The sequence below is a fragment of the Papilio xuthus genome, unplaced genomic scaffold, assembly GCF_000836235.2.
Source record: "Papilio xuthus unplaced genomic scaffold, Pxut_1.1 DF825928.1, whole genome shotgun sequence".
NCBI classification, from domain to species: Eukaryota; Metazoa; Arthropoda; class Insecta; order Lepidoptera; family Papilionidae; genus Papilio; species Papilio xuthus.
Genome location: NW_013532721.1, coordinates 8,407,314 through 8,425,078, shown reverse-complemented (window position 1 = coordinate 8,425,078; position 17,765 = coordinate 8,407,314). Strand labels below are relative to the sequence as shown.

Sequence of the window (17,765 nt, the reverse complement as noted above, 5' to 3'; positions counted from 1 at the left end):
TGCGATGCTTGTCCTGGTAGCGCAGCAGTGACACCGACTTGTAGACATCTGCCACCAGGATGAGATTCTTGACAGCGAGGAGGCGGTGCACATAGATCTGCGTGTCTATGAACGCCACGCCCACTAAATCGTTATCTTTCAGTTGCCAGATGTAGATCTGTGGGGAAAATGTCAATTAAATCACAGTTTCCACTGACGAAACATGTGTAGTCAAACGAGAATATCTGAGTTAGTTCTGTCAGAATATGACACTTTTGTCGCTGTCAGAGGGGCGCTAGTGTGTTATAATTTAATCTGATTTATGCCCATTGGGTCTGACTTCCTTGTCGTATATATAAACATAAATAATAAAAATATCGAATAGAAAATGTCAAATCGATCGTTCGACGTTCAATAATGTCAGATCGAATTTATTGCTTAAAAAATTTAAGATTTTATACGGAATTTCACATATGCATATGCGTAGCACATGTATTACTTATTTTATGCTTTTTATAATAATAAATAAAATAATAAAATAAAATAAAAATAAAATAAAATAGCCTTTATTGCTTTACAATTTTTACAATTTATGATAGTTATACATGCCTATTAACTAAAAAAAAAACTAAATTAATTTAAACAATTCTACTAGTATTTAAATGATCGGCAACTTGTTTGTATTGAAAAGCTTGTCAATTGACAAAGGCCTCCTCTAAAGATTTCCAACTATTCCTATCTCTTGCTAAGCGGATCCATAACGGTCCAGCTATTTTCTTAAAATCATCTTCCCATCTTTTGTTTTGTCTACCTCTATTTCTTTTGCTATCTCTTGGATACCAATCTGTTACTAGCTTATTCCATTTCTCTTTGTTTCCTCTTAGCATGTGTCCCGTCCAACGCCATTTTAGCTGTCTGTACACTGTGTGTGCATTTTTAAACTTTGTTATCTTTTTTATTTCTTGTAATTTCACTCTATCTCTTCTTTTTAGACCTAAAATACTCCTTTCTATTGCATTTTGACAAACTTTTAATTTAGTTTCTTGCACTTCTGTTAATGCCCATGTCTGGCATGCGTATAGTAGACATGGCATAATACACATTTCGTATACTTTCTTTTTTCCTTTTATTGGCATATCTTTATCCTTCATTATTTCCTTAAGAGACCAAAACCGTTTCCATGTATTTGTTATTCTTCGCTCTATTTCTTTACTCATGCAATCATTTGAAGATATAAGTTGGCCCAAATATATATATATTCATTTACAAATTCTATTTGTTCGTTATTTATTGTTATTTGTCTATTGTTTGTTGTTTGTCGGGAGTTTGTCATGATTTTGGTTTTAGTTAGGTTCATTGTCAGGCCAGCCTTGACACTTTCATCGGATAGTTGCTGCAGCATTACTTCTATAGTTCCTGCATCTTCCGAGAACAGAGTCAAATCGTCCGCGAAACGTAAATGGTTGAGATATTCGCCATTTATATTTAGGCCATATTCGGTCCAGTTTAGATTCTTGAATATCATCTCCAGAACTGCTGAAAATAATTTAGGTGATATTGGATCTCCTTGGCGTACCCCTCTTTTAATAGGAAATTCGTTGCCTGTAACATCAAGTTTAACTTGTGCTGTACTTGCTGTGTATACTTTTTTAATTATTCGTATATATTTTGCCTGCACCCCTTGCCTTTTTAGAGCGTCCCATATATACTCATGTTCTAAAGTATCAAACGCTTTATTGAAGTCAACAAACCCAATGTAATACGTTTTATTATATTCTTTATATTTCTGTAGAATTTGTCTTAGTGTGTGTATGTGATCAATAGTTGAGAATTTGCTGCGAAAACCAGCTTGTTCCTTCGGTTGATTTTCATCTAGTGTATTGGTAATTCTGTTCAGTATGATTTTTGAAAAGATTTTATAAATATTAGACATTAAACTAATTGGTCTATAATTTCCTATATTGCCTTTGTCTCCCTTTTTGTGTATCAGTGTAATTGTCGATTTAGTCCAGTCTTCCGGGATAGTTTCCGTTTTGAGTATTTCATTGAACAAATCTGTAAGTCTTGGTGCTATTACAGGTAACGTTGTTTTTAGTAATTCATTTGTTATCAAATCTGGTCCCGGTGCCTTACCTAGTTTTTGTGTTTCGATGGCTTTTATTGTTTCTTCCTTTAGTATTGGTTTGATTTCCTCTTCATTTATTGAATTATATTCCTTTATTACTTGTTCTCCTTTACGACTTTGGTATAAATTTTGGTAATATTCTGTAGCAATTCCCAGTATTTCTTGTCTTTTGCTGGTTTTTCCACAATCTTTATTTTTCATATTTGGAATCCAGTCCTTCTTGTAATTCAGTTCTTTTATTGCCTTCTTAATTCCTCCTGTTTTTTCTATGTGTTTTCTAAATGTTGTTAATCTTTTCATTTTCCGTTCTTTTCTTAGTTGTTCACTAATTTTTTTACTTATTTCTGCTATCTTTTGACCATTAATATTTTTTCCTTGTTTTATAAGTTCTTTTCGTTCTTGTAATAATTGCTTACTTTTGGATGATGTTGCTGTCCTACTAGTCGTGTTTACATTTTTAGTTTCTGTTTTTAATTGTTTGAGTAATCTGTTATATTTCTCTTGAGTCGTTAAACATTCCGTTTCCCAATTTTGCAAGGATATTTCAAGGTTGTTCAGCAGTAGAACATTGTTACCGGTGCATTCGATGACTTTTATGTTGTTTTGAAATTGTCGTGCCCTTTTGGCACGTGTCCCTGATAGTTTTGCTCTCACCATTCTATGATCTGAATTAAAATTAAAATTACTTAAAACAGTCAAATCTTTGAAAACTTTTCTATTGTTAGACATAATGTAGTCGATCTCATTCTTATATCGCCCACTAGGGGAAATCCATGTCCATTTCTTTTTTGGTTTCTTTTTGAAAAAACTGTTCAGGATGCTTAATTTATTTTCGTTAGCAAAGGATACAAGTCGTGAGCCGTTTTTACTTCTATTGCCAAGTCCATGTTTTCCTATAATATTTTCTTCTCCATTTCTTTGTTTGCCAATCTGGCCATTAAAGTCACCCATAATTATCATGTTTTTTGATGCATTTGCAGTGGCGAATTGCAGGTCCTCGTAGAATTTTTCTATTTTTGCTATGTCTTCTTTTCTATTTGATTCGGTGGGCGAATAAGCCTGGATTATAGTCCATACTTGTTCTTTCTCTCCATATACAGGTAATTTAATGTTGAGAAGTGCGATCCGTTCTGAAATACCTCTTAGTTCTAGTATGTATTTAGTAAGGTTTCTTTCAACCATAAATCCGACTCCGTATAATCCGGGCGTCTCCCCAATATGATGCAGTATGTATGTTCCGTGGTCTTCTATTCTTTCCCCTAATCTTCTTACTTCACTTATTCCAATTATATCCCATTTTATATCATTTAATGCTAGTTCCAATTCTTGTAGTTTTTCAGACGTTCCTAGTGATCGACAGTTTAAAGTTGCTATATGTATATCGTTATGTTTCTTTTTTCTATAGTTTTTTATCTTTAGAGGGTCATGGTCATTTTCCCCCACGAGGACCAGTCGGCTTGGGGGAGGTTGTTCGTTTCTAGTCATTTGCTTTTCTATATTTTTATGTTGTTGTGTTTTCCGGTTGCCGATAGCTAATTGTTATTGCCTATTATCTGACGTAAAAGAAGAGAGAGAGCTGGACCTGCCTCTCATAACGTCAAAAGCGTTGCGTCTATTATTTTGCGATGGCGTCCAGACTTGTTGCTTTTTTGCTTGTGCATTGTCTCGTGGCGATGAAGATATTTCTCTTTTTCTTTTATCATTACTTATATTATTTTCCTTTACTACAAGCTTGTCGTATTTAATATATGCGAAATTTCCTTTCATTCTTTCTTCTTTTAATTTATTTTGTAACATTTTTCTCTTCTCCAGAACTGCTTTAGGATAATCTTCTGTGATGTAAGTATCTTTAAGGTTTTTTCGTGCTTTCATTACTTCGTTCTTCTTCCATAAATTGACAAAGGAAAGCAAAACAGGTCTCGGCTTTCCCTCTGTGTTTTTCTTTCCTATGCGATAAACGTTGTTTATCTCAAAGTCCTCCATGTTAATATTTAAGTCTTCATTAATTATCTTCTTTACTTTTTGTATTAGTTCTGCTGTAGATTCATCTTCCTCTTTTAATCTAAAAATGACGATGTTATTTTGCTTCTTATCTCTTTTCAAATACTCCATCTCTTTCTCAAGGTTTATTAATTTTGTCTTCAAGTCTTTGTTTTCTGCTATAATAGGCTTTATTTTTTCCTCAATTTTTTCCATGATTGAATTGGTTATAGACTCTTTCAATTCCACCGTCTGTTTCTGCATTTCAGCTTTCATTTTGTCAAACAAAATTTGAAATTGATCTTCCATACTTAGTTTTTTAATTTATTTGTGTAAAATGGAACGAGGCGGCGCACCGATATTTTCGCGTTGGCAGCACTGATGCGATGAGTGACACTGTCAGCAACTGATAGTGTGCAACTTTGACGTTTCGAATATGACTTTAACCTCAAACTAGTTATTTTTGGGTATTATTTACTTGTAATTTGTCTTGTTTTTGCGTTTATTACACTATAGTCACTAATTCCACTGATCCACAGCACTTTTAGTTGTGTTTTTACGTTATTTACCGTGTCCAACAGTCCGTTAGTGATTTTTAATTAAAATTAGTTTTAAGATTGTGTTACAACGATGTTTACGTTTTGAATACCGGAACCGGAAAAAAAAAAAAATTTTACAATTCCAAAATATTAATTATTGACAAAACAATAGCAATTGTTAAGTTTACTAACATAACTTTCACTTATTCTCATTTACAGAGATCGGGTAATTACAAAAATGGATTTTTACTTTAAGAACAACTTTTCAAAAACTAAATCAAATTATCTGCAATTTTTTGCATACTATTCTTTTAGGCACTTACAGCTAATATCTCTTTTATTCTGAATATTAGTGGTGATTTCATGCACAATCATGTCGCTTTTGATAACGTGTTTCTATTAAAAAAGAAAGACCATACTGAACTTACCTAGGTCTTTGTATAAATAATTTATATCTAGACTTTGATAAAGTTAATTATAACTATTAAGCGTGGAGACGTCAGATAAGCTGTGAAAGTTCAAACTGTCTAAAGACAGTCTGGAGATTAGTTGAATGTAAACTCAATCACTGTGAAGGCAGACAAGACTTACTATCATTGTAACGTATATAAGTATTATAACTAAAAACATTTTCATGTTATATTTATTCTTAAGGTTATTTTCTTATAAAAATACTAACTGTCGCCAGAGGATCCGCCCTCATAGTATAAAAACAAAACATTGTTACTAGCCTATGTGTTCTTTCCGATTATGTTCTACATCTATGCTAAATTTCAGCGAGGTCCATGCGCGTTCATACCTTTCTGGGGTTATCCTTTGACAAACATCCAATTATCTTACATTTAAACAATCGCATTTATAATATTAGTAAAAGTAAGAGTAAGATTGAACATTATTAACTTTTATAAAATAAGAAAGTCAATGTTAAAATACCAAAGATTACAATGAAAGTTTCAGAAACTTTGATTCCGATCGAAACACGCTTTTTATATGAAACCATGAAAGATTTTTTTAAGTATCGCGAATAAGTTTCGCCGCGTCTCGTAAAGTTATTTCATAAATCATGTAACGGAAAACTTTTTTATTAAATCTACTGTATCTTCCAAAGTGAAGAGTTAAGGGATAAATAACAAAGTAATAACATTTCAATATTGTATTGTTCTTCCCGTGGGAGGAGAGCGAAGTAATGTTTAATTTAACAATGTAACTTAATTATAAATTGTCCTACTTGTAAACATAATCCTATTAAATTACTGATATATTCATATAAAGTAATCAATTTATTTATTTTACCATATTTTTTTTAAATTTCCCAACCTTTAATTACATTTGAGGACAATATATGTTTATAAAATATAAATAGAACAAATGCACGTAGTATCTGGCATTTCATAAAACAAAAGAAAGCAAGAAAGAATTAGAAACGTGGAGACATTTGATTCTATGAATTGATAACGTTTAAAAGTAATAGATAAAGGAAACGGATAATCTTTTTATCGACAGCGCAAAGATTTATCTTACATTTTTCCGTAATCGAAGTTCACGACACCCCAGGGACAGCACAGCCACTGTGTCGACATAACGTTCACAAAAACATTTTTTTTCACAATAATATAAAAGATGAAATATTACTTTAAGTTTTAAGAGAGTCATAATAATTGCAAATTATTCAAAGCATTGTCTTTGGTTATTTCTGAATTAACTTGATTATGTTATTCTTGAAATTGTCGCTTCAAATTGTTACTATATATTTTCAATTAACTGTTGTACATTGTATCTATTTAATGATGTAATTTGAATTATTGTTTCATGTGAATTATTAAGGTGTACTACGAGAAGGCCGACATCATCAATCTCAAGTAACAATAGTTCTTGAGCCAACAATAACTGAAAGGTGAGACTGAATGGCTCGGGAACGCATTGTGTTTAGAAATTAATTCAATCATTTTAGGTATTGAATCGCTCCAGGGAACTGAAATAGTCCGATTCTAAAATAAATGATGGACGTAAAAGGTTGGAGTGATAAAGGATAGCACTCATCTAACAGTATATGTATGTCTTCCAATACGTTAGGGAATATGTCCAACTAAGATCGTGACTTGACTGAAACCAACGTGTAAGATATAAATATTTTGATTAAGGCAATAATTGAGCGTCGGTGGCTCAGGGGTCAAGCACTTGACTTGCAAGTAGGTCCTGGGTTCGAATCCTGCCATGTACCAATGTGTTTTTCGATTTCCGATTTACATATGTACATTTATCCAACGTCCTTACGGTGAAGGAAAACATCGTGATGCAACCTGCATATATCTGAGAAGAAATTCAAAGATATGTATGAAGTCAACAAGTCAAGTCTAGAAGTGCCCTTCACTTATTATATTTCTATGTAAAGTTTTATGACATCAAATCTTCCACACGTGCTTCAAAAGATTCAAACTTGAAGATTACAATTTTGTTACAACGTATGTGGTTGCGCACAGAATCCTGATCTGCATGATAATATCCTTGCGATAGTAATCTGAGGTGTTCTGAGAAAATTGCAAGGTAAGCATCTCGCGGGAGCAATTCAGCGATTTTTATAAATCAAGTTTTGTGAATTTTTGTTACTGTATAACGCTATGAAGCTACTCGCAAATTGAATTCAATATAATTTTTAACATAAAAATGTAATTTTATTTGATAATATTGTTCATGCACCAAATAATTCGCATGCTAACTCCAAGTCATTGTTAAATTTTGATTAATATCCTAATTAATCGATTCCTTCCTCAATATCAAGCTAGACATTTGAATATTTATGAAATACCGAAATACATTTACAAAATAACTTCCATAATACAGATATTTTAAATAATATAAACAAATTAGCAAGGTTTTTATGTCTTAATGTAGTCAGAGATTAAATATTAAATTAATTCTACGTTTGCATAGTTTTTATCAAGAGTAAGAAACATACTTTCAGTTTCACACGATATTGCGACAAAACTACTTCCCAAGAATGTATTTGAGACAATTTTCTCATCTCGTTACTCTTATCACGTTTAGGACCTTGTGCCCTCGGTTAGTGCGGTTAATCAACTTCATAGAACTTTATCTATTCTGTTAGAACTAAAGAAGTGCCAATTTATCTGTTTTACATTTCAATTACAAAGGGCAATAAATGCCAAAATGGTTAATTTTGACTTTAGTTAATTGACTACTATTTACAATCTTAAATTGCCGAATCAAATTAATAATTTAGCCTTCTCAAGTGTACATATTTGAACATTTAATTTCGAACATTCGAAAATTAGAAGGGATCTGAAATATCAAAAGTCAACTTTCATGGAATATGGATGTACGTTTAATCAGATATTAAATCGCTCGAAATATTCCGAGTGGAAAATTGTTAAGGCCGAGATTCCAGACGAGTTTCCCAATCGCGCTCTGTCTCATCAAATAACAAATTCTGAATTTGACATAATTTATTGAATTTTATTTCTAATGCTGCAACAACTGTATATGATAAAATCCCTTCTCTTGTATCCTTTTTGATTTAGTTAAAAGGTATAAAAGCGTTCGGATCCAAAACAAAACTACCTGAGAAATGTAATTAGCGACTCACGGTACATTTTTTCTTCTCTTAATTGAATTCTGTCTTTAAGGAAAAGTCGCTGCCAATCTTCCAAAGAATAATGGATCACCAAACTTAATTTTATGTAACGCATTAAGAGAGACATTATTACGTACGATATTTAAACATTTCAATATTTGTATCACTTCCAAAGATATTATTAACAATATAGCAATGTTTAAATTAAAAATATAGAAATTATAGCCAACAACGTAAGCAACAATTCAATAGGTTTTCACCATCTTGTATCTTAATACAACAAAAATCAAACAAACACAAACAATTTGTATTCTCCGGTATCCAATTAAACCTGAATCCGGAAAATAACAACGCGTCGAATTTAAATTATGCAGTAAACTGATCTTATAAAATACCATTGATTGATCAAGAACACAGCCAAAAAGAGTTACATATCTAATTAGTAAACTTGTTCATCATCATCAGCTCACTATACACTCCATTGTGGGGCTCAGAGCCTACCCTAAGTTGATGATTAGGTCATAGTCAACCACGCTGGCCATTTGTGGGTTAGTGACTTCACACATTTCTTTGAATTTCTCCTCAACTATTGCAGGTTGCATCACGATGTTTTCCTTCACCGTAAGAACGTCGGATAAATGTACATATGTAGATCGGAAATCGAAAAACATATTGGTACATGGCGGGATTCGAGCCCTGGACCTGCAAATTACAAGCCAAATGCTTAACCTCTGAGTCACCGACGCTCTCTTAACCTTGTTTGTTAACTATTTAGAACGTAGAAATATTCAAAGCAATGTGATGTGACGTATGTATTTAATAGCGAGGGATAATTCGGCGAGAACGAGACGATCCGTTTTAATGTGTAATGTTACTTTTATGGCGTTAAATACACTTTTATATCTCAACGTAAAAGAATTTTATTACTCACATTAAACAGGAAAGTGAAACACATTTATACAATATTCTATTTTACTTGCGCTAATCTGATGAAGAATTGTTTATTTCAAATAGCCAAATAATCTCTTTATTAGTTGTTTACATTTTTCCAAAAAAAACAATGAGTTGTCGTAATGAAATCTCTCAATACGACTTAGTGCAAGTGTCACGTTGCTAGAAATTTGCAGTAACTTATAACTTAGATCGATTTTTGACCGTTTTTATTTTTCACTAAGTCAATCTCACCAACTCTAACTAGCGCGTAACATGAATGAATAGTCTACTTAAGCATCGCATTTATGTCATTAACAAACACGTATGACTATTAATATAACGCTCAAGTATGACAAAACGGCTTATTAAATTTTTGCATACAGTTCCCACATCAAAGCTATTCGCAACCGCCTCGCAGCCCACCGCCCGCCACCCGCAGCCCGCCTCCGTGCTTCGAAGCTAAATGCAAATGCTTAATCTCTTTGATGTGTGCAATACCATTAAACCAATCAACTAACTTATTATTTAATTTCATTTTAATATTCGTTAATCGTTAAAATAAAATTAATTTTCAATGTGGCTAATCGTTTATTTCTATGACTTAAAGCTATTTTTATGTACTACCAGTAACGTAAAATGATTTCTCACAACTCTTTAACTCCTAAAAGGATCGATACGGAAAAGTGACGCTTTTGTGAACTCATGCATAAAAGAATTTACCTTTTTGAAATTTGTCCTCGATGTATAAAGATTTAGACCGCGACCTATATGAAATCTGATAACATTGATAAAATAAACAATGATTGATGTTTCTTCCTGGGACGATCACAGAATACACGAGCGTATATCGTTCTTACTAACATATTTGAAGTATCAATAATGAAATTACAATCCAGTATCAACACACGATACACTGTTAAATCTTAAATATTAATTAAAAAAACCGAATTGATAGAACATAAAGCATTTATAAATCTGTCTCTGATGCATTGGCACCGAAAAAGTTTAACACCAAACGTGATACAAATATGTAATACCCAAAGACCCAAACGTAGTACTTCTGATACCAACTTATTACGCTTAGGTCATCAGTCATTAGGGAAATGTTGTAACCGCCTTGAATAAAACAAGATATTAAGTTATTATTCTAAGAATAAGCATTGCATTCTTTCCTAGAAAAATAAAACTGGAACACTACTCTCAAGCTTTTCATTCAAAGTCCACTTTTAACTTTCTTTTCAAAACCTCTCCACGTTTTCCTTAGCATTTACATGTGTACGCAATAAAAAAATATTGTATTTTCCAATTACATACATCTTATATTGAAGTAAAGCCACAAGTCGCAGATAGTAAAATATATATAAGTAAGTACGCAATTATATTTTACTCTTTAGTTCGTCGCGGGAATTCAAAGCTGCAATTTTATTTTAATTTAACAGTTCTCTTTATCTCTGACGAGAACCGCAATAAAAAGGCAATTTAGTCTTTATAGCCATAGTTTTTTGATTGTCCTTTTATTATTTAAATTAATTGAAGAATGCAAAGGCATCTGAGTTTCGAGTTAAGCAAGGCACAGCAATGGTGAAGTTGACTGAACTTTACACATTTTAAATCCTATAATACATATGTAGGTGTGTAGCCAAATTCTCATCAACAACCACTTTAACAAAAATAGAATCTTTTTCTATTAAAGGCGAAGTTTTATATTCCAAATTGTGTCTTAATTTTAATAAATTCTTTGTTCAATCAAAATAGTTAAGATAATTTTCATTTCAACCTATTATTACGAGTTTGATAAGCTCTGAAACTTTGTAATTTACTCGTAATGAAATAACTAACTTCGTACGTAATAAAATTAAGGCTTAATAAATTAGAATATGATTGAAAAACTAGTGCAATGCATTTATCAATTAATACAAAACCTCGCATAATACTGACGTCAGATAATAGAATAATTTCGTATGTGATAGTAATTTTAAGCATTATTGTGTTTAATTATAAACAGACTCTGAATCTGCAAAAAATTTAAATTAAATATGAAAAAATTGGATTCTTTAAATATTTATTTCGTGAGCAATAGAAAGCTACTATGTTAACGTGATCGGAACATTACAGTTTTGGGAAAGAAACATTGCACTCGGGGCAATTCAATGTGGGAATGAGTGTCTTTATTTCCTTGTAATATTTTAATTTTTATACGGTCAGAGAATATCTCAAATGCTGGGTTATTATTTATTATTGTCCTACGGGCAGACATTACTATGAACCTCGTATATTTTTTCTAGCTTAAAAAATAGTATATAATAAATTCCCCACAGGAATTAGTAGTCTATTGTTCGACTTACCTTCTCATGTACTGGAACTTGACGACGATGAAAATGAGTAGTGTGTTAGCCGCCAGTGAAGTGGTGAGGACCGCAGCATACAGCGCGATGACTACCACATCAGCGCGGTGGAACACGTCCAATCCAGCGCCGACGCCCGCAGCGCCCACAGATCCCGGGGCCCATGCCTCTGACCCGTTCCATCGGACACCGAGTGTCGCGTTAAACGACCTCATAGGCATTTTAGATTCCTTATTATGTCTCTATGATTTCAGCACATCACTGCTTTAAAACTATTTGTCTCAAGTTTATTAATGAGTTACATTTTAAATCAATTATATTTTATATTAAGCGTCATCTCATTGTACACTTTAAAAATTAAAGAGAAAAAAAAACACTTTTTATGAAGCTAAAAATCTAAGAGATTCATAGTTCTTGGAAAAAAAACCAGTACCAGTACCAGTTTAGTATAAGAGATGTTCCTTTTATGTTGATTATTCGTGAAATCATAATTTATGTTTGAATATTGTATACAAAACTATCTCAAACTTAGGAACGTCTCCGTAAAACCCATCTGTTAAACAAACGCGCTCCGTATGTTTGATATGAAAAATGTTTAGTGCCGACTACTGCATTATGCGCAGGTTTTATGTCACGAACAGGTGGCTAATATTATTTATGTTCTTGTTATACAAATATTCAACAGTAACACTTCAGTGGTTAGACACATAAAGGAGCATTTCTAATTCTTGTTTGCTTCTCCCAAATAATTGTTATGTTATAAATTAAATGTACGTGGTTTTGCAATACCGTACGAAACCACTTCAAAGTGTTTTAAAAATAGAATAGATGTTATATTTAAAATATATTAATTGCATTGCGTAAACAGGGTTAAAGACCTTACAATCAGTTCAAAGATGCCATGAAGCCTTTGCTTCGATTACAAAGTAAAGTTTTTGTCGCATTTAATTAAAAATTAGTTGTTGCCCGGGGCTCTGTCTGTGCTAAATTAAAAAGAACTTTATTCATAGCTTCTCTGTTTTTCCAGGTTATGTTTTAAATCTATGCGAATTTTCAGCGAGAACCCTTTAGCCGTTCTGGAGTAATAACCATCCATCCATCCATTCAAATTTTCGGATTTATAATACTAATTAGATTATCCAAATCCTATATAATTTATAAATTGGTCCACATAGACTTTTTAAATTACATTGTTTTTTTTTCTCAATACTTTATTACAGAAACGCTAAAATTCTAATTAATTGTATGTCAAAAAAGAAGCCGACCGGTTAAGCACTGGGCATAAATCCATACAATCTAGGGCTTGAAATTATTACCTGTTTTCGCATTTCACCATGTCAAAATCTTAATTAAATTAATTTAATTTTTATTTTAAATTTAAATTTAAATTTAAATTTAATAAATAAGTTTCAAGCAACCTTTTACCTACTGTTGAATGAAAAACTGTTTAATACTTCATCTGCGAAGCCTAGTAAAGTCAAGGGTCGTAACAATTACCTTTATACCAAGAATACTTATTTGAGCTTATTTAGAAAAAAGAAAAATATTAAATGCACAAAAAACTACAAAATAAAAAGGAACATTCACTATTTCAAACTCTACAGTCACTTATAAATCATTGCACATATTATGTTTTATTCCGTTGTACGACATTCAAACATCGAAAACTTTCGCTCGAAGCTCCGAACATCGAGGACGTTGTTTCAGGCCGCGCGTCGGAACGCAACTGAAAACACAACTTTTACTGAAACACTTCTACCAGACTTCACAAACAAGAAGTGAATTACTTTCTATTGTTAATATTTTTCTTATTACTAAGATTGTAGAGAAGTTAATTGATGTGTTCTCTTGGTTTTGAGATCCTTTGTGGGCAATTACTTCCGAGTTGATATTGCAATCTTTGTAACTTATCTAAGGGATCCCAATTTTATTGCGCCTTTAGGACGTTACCTTACGACTCCACACGCACAATATACATTGTTTGGTTTCCCTTTTAGTAATGTTGAAACTGGACGTTAATACTATATCTAACTGTACAAATGTTTATTTTTCTTTTTAAATTTATTTTTAATATTTTTGTTAAGTATGAAAACTGATATGTTTTTTTTTTAAATTATGAATGTTGGAATAATTAAGAAATAGCACCTCGTCTGCGTGTCATTATAAAAATTAATAAAAAACACAAAACAACAGTAATTTTCTTAAGTAGCCCCTGCCTTATTGATATTTCTTGGTTTGCTTTGTTGTGGATTGCGGTCTCCGACTTAATAATGAAACAAAGTTATTACAAGTTGATATATATTATACTTGAGTATTAAATAATAGACGACTATTAACGTATCATTTTGTTTGTAAGAGGAAAAATATTAGGTTCACATTTAAGAAGACGGGACTAGATTTAGCTTTTAGATCGGGATTGATTCATATTGTCGTCATACGCTTTATGTATTTGCTGTGTGTTTATTATGATTAGCGGCTATCAGCCGGATTGAAGACAAACCTCGCCATGTTTACGCTTGCTACATATTCATCTGACGAGGGATGTTTGACATGCTAAAGACATTTCGGTAATTATAATTAGATGATATAATAACACGGAGTAACTGGACGAAAATGTTGTTTAACTAAACTGAACTTTTATGTTAGTTTTTATTGTGTACTACGCGATAAAAAATCATCAAAGGAAACTAGAGATTCCTTCACAGTCGATACTCTTAGCTAGTTAAAAATTTTCAAGCAAACTTTTATTTTCACTTGGATTGATAGACAGAAATCCAACTAGGATTTGTGATTTTTTTAATATATTTTGTCTTGGGAATATTTGGGACTTTCTTAATTGTGCTAACATAAAAAGCGTCTAAATACACACGACCTTTATTCCAATCAAGGTAAACACGGATAGTTATTACTTTTACTGTTACACTGAACTTATTAAGGCGGAACGTGACGAGCCGCGTGTCCACACTGCCCCATTCCCACGCACGCTGCGTAAATACTGTCAGGTGGGTGCTCAAAATTCTGAATCATGGACACACAATATTTTTTTGGTCTCGACTGATAGTGAAATGAAACATCGTAACGAAACCTGCAAGATGTGTGAAAGAAAATCAAAAGTGTGTAAAATCAATGGACCTGTACTGAGCAAGCATCATTGATTAAGTACCTAGTCAGTCATCCCTGTCATCCTAATCAGCCTTAATTGAATGTGTGGGCCTTTGGTGAGATGCCAACTAGAAAACCGTACCGTAACTTAAGTTTGTTGAAGTAAAATTATCTGATGATTTATGCATGAGTGTATGAACACCTAAAATTTTCCTTATCACCTTTAAAAGAACGTTAAGTTATCCTATTTTTGTTCACCAGAATACAACTATATTACTGGTATCGTATAACAAAATTACTCTGTCAAATATTGAAACTTTATTTACTCACAGTAAACATAAAGTCATGCCTTAATGCAGGCAAAACATGTATGAGAAGCATGTTCGCATAAAATACGGCAAATAAAAATATAAATTGAAAAACATGTAAAAGCTTTTATCATGAAATGAATTTCACATTTATATATTTTTACTATCAAACTGTCAGAATGATATGACGCTTATCTTTACAGGATGTTTCGTTTAGGTTATAATTTTGTTATTTAGGTTTAATATTTTTCTATATGTAAGTACAAATAGTTGTAAGCCTTTTAAGATTATGCTACATTTTTTCTATTTCGTTAATTTTCAAGAAGATTATATATAAATATTCCAACTAATATTATTTACAATTGAAGCGCCTAAAAGCGTATTACTTTTCTTTATTACTGTTTTGCCTACTAAAGATTTTCATAATGTTATTGCTGTAAAATCTACTTTAACTAAATTTTACTCTTATAGTACAAAATGTTTTGTAATATTATACTTTAGATCTCAAACTTCAACAAGATTGGCTTGTAAAGGCTTGTGTAAGTACATTTACCCTGAGTTTCTGAGACAAAAATCTCCGTTTAAAACATAGCGTTATCTCTGTTTTGTCAAAGTTAAGACAGGGATAATGATTTGTTTCAAACGAAGATTTTGGTCTTAAAAACTCACTTTATTTGATATATATTATAACGGCATTAAAGTTCGCTGTTTCTTGACCCGTTGATATCTCAGGACAGCTGTCGTAAGCCTTTAACGAAGGTCGGAAATCGGTCTTTATATCAGATATCAGAATGTAATTGGGATACTATTCATTGCTTTTACGTTTTTTGACCATCACAAAGTATATCGTTTATAAAATTATATAAATTCTTTTGATGTTTTCTTTGCGAAAAGATAAAATTTCACAACGAAAAAAAAATTTAGAACACATAGTTCGACTATTGGCGAAATCATTATGTATGATATCTCTATATATGTAAGAAGGGGGTCGATTCAGATATGACGGCTGATAGAGATGTATTGATAGAGTACATAATGTGCCGACCCTCCGAATTTATAAGGGCAGGTTATACTTTAAGAATTGTTATCCCAGAATGAGTGTGACGACAAATGAAAATGATGTTCAAAGAAAGATATATACATCCGCTTACGACAAATCAATCAACTCAATGTCTTGATATCGAGTCACGAAGTCTGTCTTTTGTTTATTGGTCATAAATTATAAGAGCTATACATCGCTGGCTGTATTCTGGAGTGATTGTGTATTTTGTGTGATTTATTAGCCATTACATGTTTCATCGAAGGCCGCTAGAGGTCAGTCGGGGTATAGGAAATTTGTATATTTTATGCTGAATAATAATTATTTATTACTAAAGGTCATATGTTCAATACTCTTGTGTCGTAGTTAATAGTCTCCTCTGATTTCTTTTTTTTGTTAAAGTATCACATCAGTCCTCTTCCTAGATTGAAGATAGTTCTTTTGAAAGACAAAGGAAACCCTTTAAAATACATTAATCGCTGTTTTAAAAACAAATTTAAGCCAAAGAAAACGGTACGTTAATACTTTGATGGGAATACGCTTGTTGACCCAAGCCAATATAATATTTAACGTTCTTCTAAAAGTTCGTTTATCGATTTCTTACACGTGATAATAAATTTTATAAGCTTGTTGGCAGGCCGTTGGTCTTGTTAATCTAATCTACATCAGACTCGTTACATCATCAAATTAATTGCTTCTAAAAGTTTTCTTTGTATATCCTTAATAACATTTTAACGTAGATATACATAGTAATCTACGTCTAAATCTAAACTAGTATTATAAACTAAAATTTAAATTTTTTGCCTTTTTGCATGGAACGAATAAACTTAACACGGTCTACTAGTTTTTTTTTTAAATTCCTCACTGAAAAAGTCGCAGTCAAAAGTCATTCGCATTCTGAATTTGAAAATTGATTCAATGACGCTATTACTAAAAATCACTATTTCCTTCTGCCGTTAGTAAGCGATAAATCCAGCTTTAGATGACCGGCGTGTACCAACGTAAATCTGCCTCTTAAATCCACTAGCATCGATCTCAACGAAGCGACCTGCTCAATTTATTGTCTACAACAATATAAACGTTGTTTTGTGTAACTGTCTTTAAATTGACATCGATATTCGTAATGATTTTGTAATACCTGCTATTTGTAAAGTCATAGCAACATTTTTTTTCATATATGCGCTTCAAATTGTAAAGCGTCAAGACATGACGTCGAGTGTGCTACGGCATAGCTATAAAAAAGGTAAAACATAGAGATAGTCGACGCCTGCATACTTTGTACCTTGTAGATGATGCTACTATATGTTATAAAATTTAAATATACTATGTGGCGTAGAGGAAAAATATAAATATGTAAATAACTTTCTACAAAGTATACGTTTATAACAAGTGAATAACAAAAAATGATATGTTCTACGTGATGTAATAACTATAAATATATTTTAGTTTGAAAATGAACGTTACTTTTATTTATGTACAAAAATAAAGTAACTACAAGAAAATCCCATCTTTTTAAAATGAAATGATATGTTAAATGCAGTTTTATAATTCCAGTATTTAAATTTCAATATAATATATTGGAACGTAAACGGAAATTAATATATTGAAAGACATTAACGTATTTTATTAGTTCCTATTCATTGCATTTGATTGATGTAGCAAAAGATGTTGAGTTATTTCAACTTTAAAGATATTAAGTTCATGTTTATTAAAGAAAGGTATCATTTGGAGAAAAAGTAAGTAGGTATGTACTCTTATAAAATATTCATTTTTAATGCAAAAATCTGAAATCCAATTACTTACTTCGTTTTCAGTATCAATAA

At 31.9% G+C, this 17,765-nt stretch overlaps 2 protein-coding genes across 2 annotated transcripts in view; both read right to left on the bottom strand.

Annotated features, from left to right (window-relative positions):
• The window catches only part of NGR-A35 (neuropeptide receptor A35), a 50,199-nt gene extending 38,468 nt beyond the window's left edge, over nucleotides 1–11,731 (bottom strand). Inside the window, exon 1 of the mRNA XM_013322555.1 lies at nucleotides 11,494–11,731. Coding sequence (XP_013178009.1) covers nucleotides 11,494–11,714 — 221 coding nt within the window. The 5' untranslated portion in view covers nucleotides 11,715–11,731. The remainder of the gene's footprint in view (nucleotides 1–11,493) is intronic.
• On the bottom strand, nucleotides 3,620–4,743 carry LOC106125378 (uncharacterized). The gene has a single exon (XM_013322556.1). It carries the CDS (start codon nucleotides 4,391–4,393, stop codon nucleotides 3,644–3,646), a length of 750 nt encoding a protein of 249 aa, XP_013178010.1. The 5' UTR covers nucleotides 4,394–4,743; the 3' UTR covers nucleotides 3,620–3,643.
• Nucleotides 11,732–17,765: the final 6,034 nt, after the last annotated feature.

Excerpts from the sequence above, each read along its gene's own strand:
- LOC106125378 (XM_013322556.1), bottom strand. The coding sequence starts at position 4,393 with ATGGAAGATCAATTTCAAATTTTGTTTGACAAAATGAAAGCTGAAATG.